This window comes from Acipenser ruthenus, chromosome 4 (genome assembly GCF_902713425.1).
Source record: "Acipenser ruthenus chromosome 4, fAciRut3.2 maternal haplotype, whole genome shotgun sequence".
Taxonomy (NCBI): domain Eukaryota; kingdom Metazoa; phylum Chordata; class Actinopteri; order Acipenseriformes; family Acipenseridae; genus Acipenser; species Acipenser ruthenus.
Genome location: NC_081192.1, coordinates 37,442,950 through 37,460,731, shown reverse-complemented (window position 1 = coordinate 37,460,731; position 17,782 = coordinate 37,442,950). Strand labels below are relative to the sequence as shown.

Sequence of the window (17,782 nt, the reverse complement as noted above, 5' to 3'; positions counted from 1 at the left end):
AATTTGATTAAAATGACAATGTAGTTTCCAATAATTACACTGTAGCCTACTTAAGATTTTGTGCACAGAACAAGCACAATCACTAATGTAACAGGAGGGTCGGAGGAGGAGATGTTTTGGGCAGGGGGACCTGTTGTGTTGGGGGTATTGTTGGTTGTTCGGGCGAGGGACGGAAGTGGGGTTCCTGTCAGTTACGTCCAGCTGGGAGAGAGGGGAGCAACTACTGAATGGCTGGATGGTGTGAGCACCACTGTGGAGTGTGATTGTGGGGGTTATCTGGGGTGTTGATTGGGCTTTGTATGTGGCCGCTGGGGGGTTATGAATAAGCTTGTTCATTAGCTGCCTTAGTCTTTTTATTTTATTAGCTCCCAGTTCCAGTTTTCTTATTCATTTAATAAACACTGGCTTGAGACTTCATCATCAAAAAGACAGTAAAATCACAAGAACTTATGTCAAAGGGGCTGAAAAAATTAAGCACCCTCAAGATGTTTGCTTCTCATTTTGAAACATTAACTTGTAATTTTCTTCTGTAAAAAACATTAATGAACAGTATGGAGGAAACACTTTTACATCATACATGCATTATCTTGCATACTTTAGTTGACTAGTCAGGGATTGTTAAATGATGATAAGCAGACATTCAGTTTGGCTCAGTTACAAGATGTGGCGATCTTCTCACATGGGCATTAAAAAAATGCATGACATTTGGTTTAATGAACATCCCTTAAAACACAACTTGGTGTAACCAATACATTAGATTCACTTTCGATATGATATTAACCTAGTGGATGTCGACATAAAGGAATGAAATATCAAGATCCTGAGATCATTTAGTTTTATATCTCAACATAACGCTTTGAAATGTTGAGATTTATTTTGGGATCTTGTGTGATCTGTATGTTTTGCATTTATGTTGTGTGTCGCTATTTCAGCTGCAATGAAACTTGAAAAAGGACATTCTTTAACATTCTGTAGTTTTCGAGGGTATCAGAATATGGTGCTACTGTATATGGAAGCATCTCCACGTGTCTCTCTTTATCTAGGTCAAACTTACATTTTTGCATGTGCATAATGTGGATGTAGTCCATGGTGATCTACTTTTTCATGTTCCTGGTAGCTCTGTAGCCATGGCATGGGAAAAATTGAGAAATTCTCAAAAAATACACTATAAACATTTTTATTATTGCACCAAATTACTATTCACACACACATACCCTGCATAATGTAAGTAAACATTGTGGGGTTTACTTTAAAAAATATGGTTATTCGTTAAATAAAGCAGCTACAGAGCTATTGGTTAACCAACACAGGAGCACAAACTGAGGTACAGACAGTGCTGTGAACTTTTCAAAGCATTCATTTAGCAATATATACCAAACATGTTTAAAGTTTGAAAAGTAAGTTGGTAAATGCTGTATAATAAAGCTGTTTGAATGTCATGCAAAATCTCTTTGGGTCAATTGCAACGAACTGAAAGCAGCGTACTAAGTGGGGATGATCCCGTGGTTAGTACGCAAGTTAAATACCAATTGCAACGAACTTGGCGGCTGAAGTTAGTCCCCAGCTGCGTACTAAAAAAGGTCTCAATTGCAACAAACCCAAAAATGACTGCTGCTGAAACTAGAGGATACTAAGTATGGGACTAACTTAGTCTAACTCTTGCTATGGACTAAGAATTTTAGTGTCATACTAAGTGGAATAGTGGAAGACATGTGAAAGTCCCAGAATGTATGAATGTCGGCCTATTTGTAACATTGTAAAAATGATTATTAGCTCATAATATCGTAAAATACATACATTACTGGTACAAATATTTCAAATGTTCCGATTCAGAGCCATCCCACCTGTGCAGTGTATGGCTCCCCTTAAAAGGATAAAGCGGTTCTGATAATGAATGAATGAAAGAATGATTCAGAGCCCCCTTCAGTTCCTATTTGGTAACAACAACAATGCTTGATCCTTAGTACCGTACTAAAGCTGGGGACCAGCTAGTCTCCAACTTTGTTCCACTTGTTTTTTCAATGCAATTGGTACTAACTTAGTACGCAGCTGGGGATGATCCCGAGATAGTACCGTACTAGCTCGTACGCAACTTAGTATGCAGCTCCATACTAACTCTGCAAGTTCGTTGCAATTGACCCATTGTGTTTTTTAATGATGTTGTTTTTTTTTTGACAATGTTAAATACAATACTCAAAAACCAAAGATGTGAAAACAGAAGCTTTTGCAAGGCGTGAAGTAATTTAACTGTGAGTGATACATTTACTAAGACTTGTTATAATTACCTTTAGAGGAAATGTTATAAACTGCACATTTCAAATAACAGAATTTATAAAATCTAGAGTTAGCTGCCACTAACAGACGTTACATTTACGCACTCATAAACTTGCTATCATGCTGGTTGTTAAATAGGGTCTTGGACCTTGGGGTTGTACCTGACTTTCTACTAAGTTTCAGATTGCTTTGTGAAAATGTACTCAGGTTATTACAGTAATGTTGTCGTGGTAACAGATTTGTTCCATTTAGAAAGTCAAATAGAACCAAAGTACAAAGCCCTATTGAAAAGCATTTTTAAAGCAGTTTCAAAACATTAGAGCCTAGATGTTATGCCCATGCAGTAGTGTACTAAAACAACAAAATGTTAAAATTCATACTGTACATACATACATACATACATACTGTAATAGCAAAAAAAAATGCATTTTTTTTATCCTGATGGTCAATTTATCCTCAGTATTTAACTGCTTGTCAGAACAAAGAATAAATAGTTTACAGCTTCTGTTTCTAAGGGGCAGCAGTGTGGAGTAGTGGTTAGGGCTCTGGATCAGAGGGTTGTGGGTTCAATCCCAGGTGGGGGACATTGCTGCTGTACCCTTGACAAAGGTACTTTACTTAGATTGCTCCAGTAAAAACCCAACTGTATAAATGGGTAATTGTATGTAAAAAAAAAAAAAATAATAATAATGGGATATCTTGTAACAATTGTAAGTTGCCATGGATAAGGGCGTCTGCTAAGAAATAAATAATAATAATAAATAACTTACTACTCATGCAATATGTCAGTGGTAACCCGTAAAAAGGCACTGTAAAGGATTTTTTAAATGAAATATTTAAAGAATTATGTTGCAGGGTTTGTGTTTTATTCTGCTCCATCAATCAACATTTATCATTACCAATGAACTGGCATGGAAGATTGTTTTTGCCATTTTTTTTTATAAGAGCTCTGTGTAGGTACTGTATTCATATTGAACTCATCAGTTTAATGACTTAAACCCCACAAGGGTCAATATCGTAAATAGTTTGTAAAAAAAAAAAAAAAAATATATATATATATATATATAATAATAATAATAATAATAATAATAATAATAATAATAATAATAATAGCCTCCCTCTAATATAACATTGCAGCCTATGGTCTTAGTTCTAGACACTACAGTTATTGCTTACATAACAGATGGGCTACTAAAAAAATTGTTCAGGTAATATTTGCCAAAAAAAAGATTTTTATATGTAAAAATGAGCACCAGAGAGAACAGCTGTTATTTGTTTATTATATAGAAATCCTTTAAAGATTTAAGTTCAGATATAACAAACCAAAAATGAGACCACTCAAATCAATGACCATGAAAAATACACAATCTTTCACCACTTAAAGCATACCAAATGCTTTTGTCATTGGATATAAATAAAAGTATAAACATATAGCTTAATATTGTAATAATTTTAACATACATCTTTTACATTTTGGGGAGGGAGGAATGAAGACAGACAGTTATACAATCTAAAAGTACATCATGTTATTAAATGTCTTTAACAACAACATTTTTCACTTAATTTAAATAGTGCATATTGAAGTTTCATTGCCATTAGTCAGCACTGCCATGAGCTGTAAAACCTAGTCCATTTCTTTTCAACAAGAATAGATAAAGAATAAAAAATGAAAAGGCTTTTTTTTTTTTTTTTAAAGGAATAGCTGTTTCCCAGCTTTCATGTCCAGTTCAAGACATCCAAAGGATAGGCCTTGTGGTGTGTGTATGGGGGGGGGGGGGACACTCCACCAGCCGTTTGCAAAGAAAAAAAAATAAAGTGCTTATTGCAAGCTTGGCTCACTCTCCATATCTGTTTCGAGAATGTTGTTGCCCAAGGAGAGTGAATGAACACCTGTAGTATGAAAAGACACTTCTTGTGAACTCCTTTGACTTCCATCCATCAAATGTGAGGTTCCTAGATGTGACAATTCCTGTTCAGAATGGGCTGTGTCCATTGATAAAGGTGTGCTAAGAAACGATTGTCTCAAATTCCCAGAGTTCTCAGATGCATAGGGAGAGGGAGTAGTGACAAGCTGCGTAGCTGCATGTTTTGACTGCTTTGAGGGGGTACTTTGCTTAGCAGAACTCCCTAGAGGGTTTTGGGCGACTGGGATTTGCTCTGTGGATTCCACACCTTCCTGGAGGGGATTATTTGGCTTCTGTTTAAGTGCAGACTTACAGCTTCCTTTTGAATCCACCAAACTTTCACCTTCCAAGTTTACTGTAAGGGGACAAAAACAGATTTCTGTGGGTTAAGTTTATAAAGGTAAAAGGTAAAATAAAAGGTTTATTTGTATTGTATGCAATGACAGATAGATAAAATAAGTAAATGGGTGAAATAAAATATTTGAGGAAATAAAAAAACACATGTACCTGTTAAGCTTTGAGTGGCCTGTTTTGGAGTATAGCATGAATTCTCACCTGTATCACTGGTTGCTTGTTTGATATCTCCCTAATAAAAATAATATATAAAAAACAAAAATTCATTCAGAAAAATCTGTCCAAGTTACATTGTGAGTTTGCAGATTTTTAACACACACACACACACACACACACACACACACACACACACACACACACACACCTCCCCCTTCAGTTTGATAGTTCATAGTTTTAAAATAACAAAAATATAAAGTACTTTTCAATGAACAAGCTCACCTCTGCACAAACACCACTGGACTGCTTAATGGTTACGTGGGGTCTATCCTGGTACTTGAAAGCACTGTGTGAGAAAAAAAAATAAAGTTTTTGTGTACAATTACAAGATTTTATACAAAACTATTTTGACTCTGGAGATAATCAAAATGTTACCTGGACCTTGCAGATAAGGGTGAATCACAACCAGTAGAGGTCTGCACTGCTGGCACATTCTATCAATAGAGGATATAACAATTATAACAGGTCTTTACAGAAGACTTACGAGTTAAGCCTGGGCCTCTTCACTGCAGTTTTTTTCAGTTAGGCCATGGCATAACTCTTTCATTCTTTCTTTCTAGAGAATGTTAAAATTAGTGCTAACTGAGATGTGGGTTTCTATTTTCATTAACTTCTTATAACAAATATACCTGAGTTAGGATCAAATTCAGTTACTTCAAACTGAATGTCTGTACAATTCTAAAGTAGTTGCTTTTTAAAAAATGTTCACCTGGGATCTGGATGTTGATGATGTTGACTCCAAATCCTTGTCTTGGTTTTTAATACTTTCAGTGTGCCGCTGTTTCACTATATATTCATACGTACTCAGCTTCTTTGTCACTGTAAAGAGAGACAGACTCAGATCTTAAGATAGTCTTTTTTCTAAAAAAAATAAAAATAAAATAAAATAAACAAGTACTGTATACTGACCTAATGAAAATCATTATTTTATTTTATAATAATCAGGAAGTGAGCCATTTTTACTTGAAAGAAATAAACTATTTGGAGATTTGACTGAATCATGTTCAGGACTAAATAAACTTTACATTTTTTTTCTGTTACATCAGTATGACATACAGCAAGTGTAGTTTTCTGGAGTTGTGAAAGTCATGGCTTGCTTATAACTCACACAGGTAAATATGGAATCCAAGTAAATGCCCAAGCAACAAGAGAGAGGCCAATCCCATGAGAATAGAAATGAATGCTGGAACCAGAATCCCTGCTGAACTTGTTTCCACGGAAGACACCGGAAGAAATGCCAGCCACGTGCTGTTCTCCTGAATATCTTTAGAGAAAAATGAATATTTTAACAACAGGAAAACAGATGCCACTAGAATTGTCATGTTGTGACAAAGTATTTTGGATATAGTCATTTTACATTATACTGCATTTGCCTTTGTTGCAATCAGAACAGATTTTGCATTAGTGCACTACAGTTGTACTGCATTACAAAGTCTGTATGTAGTCCCACTGCACACCCTATAGGTGCAAATTTATAAGTGTAAAACGTGAACAGACTATAAAAAAATACTTTTACTACTTCTTTTTCTTGATTAAGAGTGAACGTGTTTAGGCACATACCATGAAACTGAGGAGCAGTGCGCAGCTGAGTAGGGTTCACAAAATGTTCGATGAAAACATAGAGGATCACAAGCACCATCAGAATAATACCAAGGACAGCAGAAAGCACAGTACAGAAGAAAAACCTACAAAACAATGTGACACGTGTTTTTAAATTCGATTATAATAATCTATTGAACCCTACATTATACAGTAGAAATAGGCATACAAATAAAGCAAACATTACACCTATACTGTATACTTTTCATTATTTCTAGAACTATTTTAGGGAACTCGGGTACAAGAAAACTCCCCGATGCAGTTACACATTTTAAATGTCACACTCTGCGTCAGGAAATGAGTTCAAGTATCAATAGATCCCCTTGCTTCTAGCAAAACAATTAAAGGGTTGGATTTCAATACTGGTTTGAAATATTGTTTTTACTGTAACTCTTTCCACACTGCAAACCTGTGCACAGTTTTAAAACTCCACTTAAAAACTACAGAACAACTATTTTAGAATTTAATTAGGGAGGTGGCTTGTGAAAATCATGGGAAGACCAAGGACATGCTGCACGGTGTATTTTCTTTTTTGCCCCGTCTCATTGTCTTCCCCACACCCTCAGTCTTTGCTGGCACTATAATTACAGGATCAGTAATTAGAAACTGAATTAGATCCCATCTGAACCATAGAAAAGATGCTCCATCTATTACAGAACATATGAATACGAATCCATTCAGATAGTTGTTTGTGTTGTTCTGACTGGTTTTAACAGGGGAGATCTGTGCTGACTGTCTGGCGCATGCGTGGTTCTGCAGGAAGAGGGCAGCAGCCCTCTAAGATCCGCCTTTCAGTCATGGCAATGACAAGGAGAGGTGGGTGAGGTTTGTGGTCTCTCCCTCTCTCTGAGTGGTTGGGAGGCGGGCCTTGGGGGGTTGCTTGGCCTATAAAAATAAAGAACGCTTTGTTGTGGGTGGCCAGGCCCATTCAGGAAGAACGACAGCAGGAATTCTGTTCATGAATTGCTGAATTGCTAAAAAACAAAAAAACCCTTACAGAACGGCAGTGTCTGGAGCGAGAGGAAAAGACAGGCAAGTATGGCTAAAGAAGACAGCAGACTGATCATAATTACGTACCCGAGGGGGACGTGCATAGTTAGCGGGGAAAACCTGGGCCACCCCACAGTGTGTTGTGAGGGAATACCTCAGTGTAGGTTGGAGACCCGAGCTGACTGGTTTAGCGGCAGTGGGGGACACTCCACAAAGCAGCACCTTTTATTTTATTATTGTGTTTTATTTTCCCTTTTTCTTTGTGCCTTTTGTTTTCACTATTATTTTGAGCACCTGCGTGTGCGCTACGACCTGACAACATTTTTAACAATGCTGGTATTAGGTTGTGCTCTGCAGCAGTACCACAATGTGGCGAAAATAAATCAGTGCATCAAGCAGCGTTTCAAATAAAGTCCTGTCTCCTGTGTGTCAGTGAATTTCCCACACCCTTTGTTTTGATGGTTTAGGGTCAATTTTAAGTCTTGTAAGGTGAATTTTTGTCCTCCGTTTATTTTACACAGAATGACCCTTTATAAAACCAAGGAATTATAAATGTGTGTTTTCATGATTATTAAACATGTATATGGTACACTCTCGCTTTAATGTCAGTACGCTTGAGCATTATGAATCTTTGTGACGGCAAAATGCCTTCCTCTCTTCAGTCACTACAGAAAAGGTGGCTTTATTTTGATAAAAGATAGACGTCATTTTAAGTAAGGTGGATTGGTGCTTAAAGGAAGTTGGTGTTAATTTATACAGTAGAGATGTTGCAACTTACCAGTAGTTCCTTCCTCCGACACAGTTATTCAGCCATTTGCAGTGATGATCAAAATCAGAGATGCACTTATTGCAGCTACTGCAGTGTTTTGCTTTTAGTCCCCTGGAAATCAGAAGAGTGAGGTTAGTCAAGTGCATATAATGACTGAATGTTTATATCTGTTACAGCACAGCACATATTATTCTGATTTATCAGGGATTCAACAGAATTATATTCACCTGCCATAACTCAGTCAACAAGATGTCGGGCGACACTGAGCTATCATGGGCAGCCAAGATAGCAAGATTTGACATCTGAGAGGTGTTTAAATAGGCAGGATATGTACCACCACTATTTCCTTCAAGGAAGTTGTGGCGACAGTCTGAAATGAAGATGAACTAACCAACTGAGCAGCCTTTATTAGTCATCTATCAAAGACTGGGGAGGTGCAGCTTTTTTCTATATTAAAGACCACATTTCAGGGACTGCTATTAACGAGAGAATTAACCCAGCAGTCATATCAGTGACTGACCATTTAAATAAAATAGCTAGCATTTTTTTGGTCCAACCCTTTTATAGGATTGCAAACTTAAAACAAACATTTATAATAATAATAATAATAATAATAATAATAATAATAATAATAATAATAATAATAATAATAATAATAATAACAACAACAACAAAATTAATAGACACAAAGATAAGACAATAAAACCACTTACACATCGACTTCACACAGGTAGCAATGCAGGTTCTGTATTGCATGAGGGTGCTTCGCCCTGTCTAAGGCTGGCATTGGATTCCTGTAGTTGTTCTTGGCACGTACACTGTGGTCTGCAGGATCAATGGAGACAGCAACTATATGCATAACAAAGTGAGAAGCAAATGCTATGCCAATTATCTGTGAAAATGTAGGAGTCAAGGAATAAACTGAACATATTCTAGACTAACACATGTCTTAAAATGAGGGACCGCTGTACAGTAAATAAAACATAAAACTTGCAGAGTTGCAACACTCTCATGACTATTGCAGGTGTGCAATTTGTTTATTCAAATTTTTATTTTAATAATGTAATACTGTTTTTTTAACTTTTTTTTTTTTGTAATAATGTAATAATGTATCGAGTAGTGGATTATTACTAATTAAGTTCTGCATACATATCTGTAATAGATAAGTACCGCTACCTAATTTAGCTACATTGAAGTGAACCAATACACACAGTGTCCTTGTATACAAACAGGAAAAAGACCATGCAAATCCTACTACGCTTCTAGGCCTAAAGGAACACACTTAGACTATCACCTGAGCACCAAATCCAGTTCCTTCATATCTAAAGTCCTATAAAAGAGTGACAGGCTTTGTATTAAACTGTAAAGTATTTCCAAATGTTCAGCCAACTGAAAATAAATGATTGTCTGAAGTCTGATTAATTAGTGTACTTTAGCCCTTTCTGGCACCCAGTAATATGCACTTCCCAAAGTTACTTCTACAAACAGCAATCATGTGCCCAGCTCTTATGTTGCTTGGAACTTGGTCTGGATATTCATAAGCCCAGACAGAGCCCGTATTAAAAATGGCAGATACTGGGCTGTCATATATTCTATATGATACGCAATATTAAAATATAATTACAATGATACACAAAAACATGTATATATTTGTATTCACTTTAATGTGTTCTGTTCCTTATCACTTTTAGCGGTGTATTGACCCTGAAAAGAAAACGGTATATCTAAACTGAGCAAAAATATAAAATAATAATTTAATAAAATGTCACTGCAGAAACTCTGCAACAGGACCCAGCGAAATACCTCAGATTATATATAAACAAGGATACACAGTAGCCAGCATACTTCCAGTTGTAAGGCAGCAGAGGTATGTAGATTCCAAACCCTACAATAGCCAGATATGTGTAGAACAGCCAAGCGACAAGCTGGAAGGAGTGTATAGGCAATGACCAGCCATTCACTCTGGACCGCCGTGGAGGGGTAACCAGATCATTTCTGCTGTCTTCCCGTGCAGGTCTAGTCCGTCTTACCCTCCTATCATAGCAGTTCATCTGCAAGAGAATACAAAGCCTCATGTATATGCAAGGGAACATATTTGCAGGTTCACATATCACGCACAATCCTCATGGAAATGGAAGTGTGCAGCCAAAACATGTTTGAAAGCCGTACTTTATGTTTTTTTTTATAAATTTAGTCGTCGCCAATTATTTTTACCCCGGTTTTCACCCCAATTTAGCATGCCCAATTATTATCTCTATCCCCGGCTCACCGCTCGCAACCCCCCCGCCGACTCAGGAAACGGAGGCTGAAACACGCGTCCTCCGAAACGTGCTCCTTCCAAGCCGTCATTTTTCGCACTGCAGATCCACAGCAATGCTACCAGACCTATAGTGCCGGAGGACAACACAGATCTGGCGGCTCCGCTGCAGAGCCACAGGCGCCCTATCGGCCACAGGGGTCGCTGATGCGCGGTGAGCCGTGGATTCCCCTGCCGACCTAAGCCCTCCCTACCCGGGCAGCGCTCAGCCAATTGTGCGCCGCCCCCTAGGAACTCTCGGTCACGGTCAGCTGTGACATAGCCTGGATTCGAACCAGCGATCTCCAGGCTATAGGGCACATCCTGCGAGGAGCGCCTTTACTGGATGCGCCACTCGGGAGCCCTAGCCGTACTTTATGTTAATGACAATCCCATTTGTGATGTAACCTCGCGCAACTTTCTACTACTGTATAACGAAAGGCCGGACCAAGCAAGTCTTTATTAACAACTGAGATCTGCTTAAACCAGCCCTGGCAAGATTATTTGACCAAACTGATTTTTTTTTTGTTTTGTTTTAAATATGCACAGTACGAAGGGTTTAGAGACCTCTTCATTCAGTATTTTTTATGTGACACCATTTATCTAATTATTGTCATTTGCAGGTGACGATGAAAAAAAAAAAAACACAGCCATTTGCATAAATAAATAAATAAATAAACGATGTCCTTTGCAAAGCATAGACACATATTATTGTATCCTTTATACCAGGGGTTCCCAAACTTTTTTTTATTTTTATTTTTACCTGAGGCCCACCTGTTAAGCTGCATTAGGCACTGCGGCCCACTATCAGCACTCCTTGGGAAAATGTCAAAATAAAAACATTTTATATGTTTAAACCTGTAACATTACAAACAAACCTAATTTGAATAAATATTGTGAAAGATGAAAAATTACACAGAATATTTTTAAACACTTTAATTTTAGTTAATAAAACAAATTGCAAAAACCAAAAACAGACGTTTTTAACAAACCTTTAAATTAGGTACCTTTGTATACTTCTGTTGGTCATCAAACAAGAAAGAAGTGTATGTCTCTTATTATTCCCATTCATAAATACCTGAACAGGAATCATTTTTGAGTAAAACCAGTACAACGTGCACAAAAACATAAGTCTTAAATCCTCATTTCTGAACACTGTGTAACTAAAACATCCAGCCATTACCTCTCACACTGAACTGTTATGCACAAAAAAGACGAATGCGCACAATGCAGAAGGAAACGAAAGCCTTGCATAAGTTACTTTTTTTCGCCACTCCTCTGTACAACCAAAAGAAAACTTCTGAAAATAAATCCATCTGTAGGGAAATTTGAATCAGTCAAAAAACTTTTTTTTTTTATTATTATTATTTTCCAACAAAACATATTCTAGCGTTATTTTGAGTCGACTGTGAATGAGTGAGTAATCAATAAAATAGCAGTATATCCAAACATTTAAATAAATCGATTACCGGTATGTAACAAGGTTTATCAGTTTGATTAATAACTTGATTTAGTTAATATTGAAACATATATCAAATTACTCAATATTTTAAACGTTAATAGCTAATTAGTCACAAAAATGTATTCATCAATTTAATTTTAAATTAATGTTATCAAGTACAAAAATTAGTATGAAAAGGTTTCTACAAAAGAAAAAACCCATTCCAGCACCTCAAAACTGAGCCCACAGTACAAATGCATTCAAACTCCTGTAGCTGCCTTTTTTGTTCTTTATACTTTGCAAAACGTATTCTGTGGTAGCGGATTCAACACATTGTAATTTTATTAATACTCTACACACATTTTACATCTGCCAGCAGAGCTATCACATGACCTTAACACTGCCCTATTGTCAGAACTCTCGCTCTACATCCCGCCTACAGGTAGGCAATCTGTTAGCTCTGATTTGTGAATTTCTGCTTTGATTGACAGTCCGCCAATACCAATACTATTTTCCTACAGTTACAGCTGCCGCCGACGCCTGCTTTTTGCTGTTAATAGAAAAAAATACATAGAATGTCATTGCTCCCGTGGCCCACTCGGGACAGTTTGGGAACCCCTGCTGTACACTATTTTCATGTTTGGTGATTGAATAGCTGATTGTTTTAAAGCTTAGGCCTTTCTGTCCCTTAGCAGTAAGGTAAGATTCAATTCATGTTACACTAGCCTTGTGATTTGTAAAATATATGCTGCAAAGAAATTAAGTACGGTTTACTGGAAATGCAGTCAATCTTTTCACCCACTTGTTAAGACGCCAAGACATTAATGCAGATTGCAAATCAGCCACTCGAAAAGAAATACCAGTATGCCATCAGAAAGAGAGTTCACTGCAGCAGGTGACATACGAAAATATAAGACTCTAAATGCCAAACATGTTGCCCAGTTAGTGTTTTTGAAGAAAACCTTACGTGAACAATGCATGCCTTATACTTTGGGTGCTTACAGTATGTGATGTCCCTACAGCTAACTAAAGAATGTAAACAAACTGGACTGTCAACACAGTTTTGATAAACAGAGACACAGAAGCTAAACTATGGAACATGAATGTGATTGTTCACTGCAGCTTCAAACTGCATACTTTTTAGTTTCGATTCCCTTATTAGCAACATTGAAAATTGTTCTAGTAAATGTTTTGATTTTGAGGGTGTATTACACGTTTAGTATGGGAATGGGAATCCTTTCTCTGAAATATAAATAATTTTTTGCATTTATATGTCATGTTCATTAATGTGTTTACTGGTAATGAACATTAAAATAATATTTTTATTAACAGATTGATGATTAACAATTTAACGTTTTTGCAGTTAGCAATTTTTGCATAAACAAAACACAGATCTTACCACTAGATTATACTGTTGTACAGAATGGAAATACAATACAAAATAAAAAAAGCTCTTTGTTCAGGTAAGCTTAACTGAATATCTACTCATTCAGGCCAACAAGGACAGAGATAACAATGTCCTCAAACAGTGACGTTACTGCACATTGTGTATCATCAAACAGAAACTATACAAGGAAATGTGTTCACCATGGTAACAGTCAATGTTTTTATTTCATTATAGCCAACAATACTGACCTTTCAGCAGATGCATTTCTGGTATCCACGCATTTCTCACAGTTTTTGCTGCTGGCAAACATCTGTTAGTTATCTACTGTACCTCACTATGTACTCTATTAATCAAATTCCATCTCTTACAATTTAAAAAATGACCACTTTTTTAAACCAATACTTAACAGCACAGCAAGTTAATAATTCACAAATATTTAACCCACAAAAACAGCAGTCGAAACATACATTTTTATAATGCTATTACAGACAAGTTCCACTTTGTTTTGACTCGACTGAAGACGCCTTGTGCCATGGAGGACCAAAATGATTGGATGTAGGTTGCCCTTTACCCTGACTGGTAGCCACGCTGGTGTGAGAACCTCTGATTGGTTGATAGGACTATCAAAACCCAATATACAGACTAGTACTAAATCACTCCAGAACAACTTAAACGATGTAGACTTGCCTTGTTGAATCAGCAATCCTTCACCCTTTAACATGTTGATTGACATATTCAGTGGTGTATCAACTTATTCCTGCCTTATTCTCTGTAATCATTTCCCCTTGAATGATGAGACGGTTGTTAACTTAAAAAAAATGTAACTAAACTCATCATAGCACTTACAAATAAATACATAGCCCCCTACCTGCAGATCCAGTGTTGCTGTGTCTCTGAGATTCAGCTGTATCCTGAGGATTGTTACAGACCGCTTTGGCATTGGCCATGGCTCACAGTGTGGTTTCTGCATGCTTGTTATCATAAAGGACAGCAGTCAGCATGTGAACGACAGAACTGATTCTCTTAACAATCAACAGCTTTTTATTATGTTAACATCCTTTGCTGCAGCAGTCTAATCAGCAGACTGTATCCAAGTTACAGGGAAATGAGTAGCTGCAGCACTCCCTCTAGTGGTAAAATAAAATTATATAAGGCTAAAATAAATGATGATTATCTTTTTAAACAGACTTACAAATAAAACTGAATTGTAAAGTGCGCTGTGGCAGGGCTGAAAAGCCCTGCACATAATTAGAGGGGGCAGGGCAAAGCCCTGTGTGTAAATATATGTATTGTTTATTTTGAACTGGTGAATGCATTATGATTTAAAAGTAATGGTTTATTGTTGTATTAATATGATTTAAAAAATGTTTGTATTTTGTGTTTATTTAAAACAATGTTTGGCTTTGTTATTGTTCTTGGTTTGAATGTATTTTGTTTATTTTTAAAAAACGACTGTTTGTTATTGTGTGGCAGCATGGATGGGGTTAAAAGCCCATCCACTAAACTCGTGCAGCATGTGACCATCTCTGGACCGACTAATTTATTGTTAATCGGGAGATGTCACACATATAAACCCCCTGCAGTTTCTGTGCTCAGGGTGGGTGTTCAAGGGGTGTTCAAGCTACTACTAGGCTGCAAAGGGAGTCTACCAGCAAGTATACTTTTAATGTCCTTAATAATATTTATTTCTTAGCAGATGCTCTTATCCAGGGCGACTTACAATTGTTACAAGATATCACATTATCTTTTACATACAATTACCCATTTATACAGTTGGGTTTTTACTGAAACAATCTAGGTAAAGTACCTTGCTCAAGGATACAACAGCAGTGTCCCCCACTGGGGATTGAACCCACAACCCTCCGGTCAAGAGTCCAGAGCCCTAACCACTACTCCACACTGCTGCCCTTATTCCAACTAACATGTTTTAGTTGCACAATTAAACAAAAGTGCATTAAATTATGCTTTTAAAATCAATGCAATGTGCAACAGCTTTCCTCAATGTATTTGAGGAGCAGCAACTGGCTGTGGTTGAGATGGAAAGATTCTGGCTGGGGACAGGTAAGTAAGCTGGGCTGAGTTGAGTGGGGGACGGAGGGGGGTGATGCTGGGACGCCAGAATCACCGTCGAGCCCTCTTGAGGTGTCGTGGGCTAGTCGACGAAACACTGAGGATGGAAGGTGCCCACTTGAAAACCCCAGAGATGTACCCTACTTAGCTCAATCCAGACGGTTGTCATGCTGATGCGCTGGGGAGGCCGCACTTTGGTTGATCCCCGGGGCAGCATCGCAGCCGTTGTGTGTGCTGATGCGCCAGGGAGGCAAAATAAGCTGATCCCTGGAGCCAGCATTACACTTCAGCCATTAACACCAGACAGAAGGATATCTACATCATCATATGGAAGGAAACGTAAATGGATGGAGACACATATGGATCACATTAGTTTACTGTAAAGCTACGTCTTAGTTGGTGCTTATCTTGGCGAGAGCCGAGTTCAAATCAGCATGAAGTTTTAACATCTACTCTCGTGTAATGGAAATCATGAAGATCTGGATACGTCCAGTGACTGCTGTGAATAGTGCAGCTGGCAACAAGGGAAAGACCTTGTGACAGCCTGGAGAGACAGCTGACAGGAGGAAAGAGACCCCATTGGGGCTGGTAAGGGTTAGCTACCCTTGTCGGCAGTATCCAGCTCTGTGTTTACAGGATGCTGGAGACACCCGCCCAAGGCTTCTAAGAAATTAAAGAGAAAAATACCCCTAGAGTCTGCGAGAGCGGGGGCGGAAGATGACTCAACGTTGGACAACACGGTTAACGACTTAGGAACGGAAACGGATATGAGTATGGAGAGTACTTCACAAAAGACTAGTTCAAGATCTGCAGTTAACAAAGACATGGAACTCCAGGTTTGTGTCTGCGGCTGGAGCAAGGCGACAACGGTCAGGGGTTTGAAGATTCATCAAGGGAGAATGAAATGCTTGAGGGAGAAGGGACAAGGGCCTCGCATTGATCAGTACTTCTTACGAAGTCAGTCAAGTCAGTCGAATGAAATCCAGCGACAGGAAGCAAACCACAGTTCGCAGGATATCAGCACCCCTGTCATAGATGTGAGGAGGACTTGCATGGACACAGTTAGTGATGAACCTAATGATCCTTGTGAACCCGGTCAGACAAACCAGCATAAGAGAGAAAAGAACCTCAACGGGCACAAGCCTGGAGTTAAATGGCCAAGAGCTTGTGAGAAAACTGCATGGGACACAGTAAACACAGATCTCTGCGTTGCATTGGAAAGATTAAGTGGAACAGTTGAAAAGAAGCTGGATAAATTTGGGGACATCATCTACGCATATGGAAGTGAGAGGTTTGGAGTTGAAAAAAGGAAGGAAAAAGTACAAACTATTCCTGGAAAGTCTAGACGGCAGCAAGAGATTGAACGCTTAGTTAGAGAAAGGAGACAGCTGAGGAACCAATGGAGAAGAGCAGAACAAAGTCAGAAGGAGGGACTCAATCTCTTACAAAGGGTCATAAAAGATAAGCTTGCAACATTGCGCAGAGCTGAGCGCCTACGGAAACGCTACAAAAAGAAGGAGCGTGCGAGAGCTAACTTTTATAAAGACCCATTCAAATTTGTAAAGAAGTTATTCACCAGTGAGAAGAATGGCACACTAAAAGCATCTAAGGTTGAGCTGGAGAGATATTTGGAGGAAACACATACAGATTCAAAAAGGCAGGAGCCTATGTCAATTCCGTCAGACATCCCACCTATCAATCCACCAGAATACCAAATGGAGGACTGTGCACCTAAGTGGAAAGAAATAGAGCAAGCTGTGAAAAAAGCAAGGGCTTCATCATCTCCAGGGCCTAATGGAGTTCCGTACAGAGTGTACAAGAGTGCTTCAGGAGTTCTACGAATTCTGTGGAAATTGATGAAAGTGGCATGGGAAAAACAGGTTGTACAAAAAGCATGGCGCCGAGCAGGTGGAGTCTTTATACCTAAAGAAAAAGATTCTACAAGCATCAGTCAGTTTCGTCCCATTTCCCTATTAAACGTAGAAGGCAAGATTTTCTTCAGCATTATTGCTCAGAGATTGTCATCTTACCTATTAAAGAACTGCTTCATTGACACTTCAATACAAAAAGCGGGCATTCCAGGTTTCCCAGGTTGCTTAGAACACATCAATGTGATCTGGCAACAAATTCAATCAGCTAAAAAGGAGAGGAAGGAGCTCCATGTGACATTCCTGGATTTGGCTAATGCATATGGTTCAGTGCCACATGAACTTCTTTGGGCAGCATTTGATTTTTTCAGTGTACCGATGACAATAACAAATTTAGTGAAAGCCTATTTTGGAGATTTGCAATTCAGTTTTTCAACTTCAGAATTCAGCACTACATGGCAATGCCTAGAGGTTGGAATAATGGCAGGATGCACCATTTCTCCACTGGCTTTTACCATGGCAATGGAAGTAATCATTAGGGCATCAAAATGGGTAGTAGGAGGAGAGCGCTTGGCTTCTGGAATGCGACTACCACCAATTCGAGCATACATGGA

General features: G+C 38.2%; 1 protein-coding gene across 11 annotated transcripts in view; it reads right to left on the bottom strand.

Moving 5' to 3' along the window:
* Window positions 1–3,534: 3,534 nt before the first annotated feature.
* Window positions 3,535–17,782, bottom strand: part of LOC117400177 (palmitoyltransferase ZDHHC11-like) — a 31,917-nt gene continuing 17,669 nt past the window's right edge. For 3 of the 11 annotated variants that reach the window (XM_033999667.3, XM_033999659.3, XM_033999669.3), the window contains exons 2-11: window positions 9,936–10,157; window positions 8,820–8,998; window positions 8,116–8,217; window positions 6,309–6,433; window positions 5,857–6,012; window positions 5,458–5,567; window positions 5,124–5,182; window positions 4,971–5,034; window positions 4,686–4,764; window positions 3,535–4,557 (exon numbers count right to left, since the gene is read on the bottom strand). In XM_033999667.3, the coding sequence (XP_033855558.3) occupies window positions 4,094–4,557; window positions 4,686–4,764; window positions 4,971–5,034; window positions 5,124–5,182; window positions 5,458–5,567; window positions 5,857–6,012; window positions 6,309–6,433; window positions 8,116–8,217; window positions 8,820–8,998; window positions 9,936–10,157 (1,560 nt within the window). In that variant the 3' untranslated portion in view covers window positions 3,535–4,093. Of the gene's footprint in view, window positions 4,558–4,685; window positions 4,765–4,970; window positions 5,035–5,123; window positions 5,183–5,457; window positions 5,568–5,856; window positions 6,013–6,308; window positions 6,434–8,115; window positions 8,218–8,819; window positions 8,999–9,935; window positions 10,158–14,098; window positions 14,203–17,782 lie in introns of those variants that run through there. The other 8 variants (XM_033999663.3, XM_033999661.3, XM_033999662.3 and 5 more) reach the window with 8 other exon arrangements.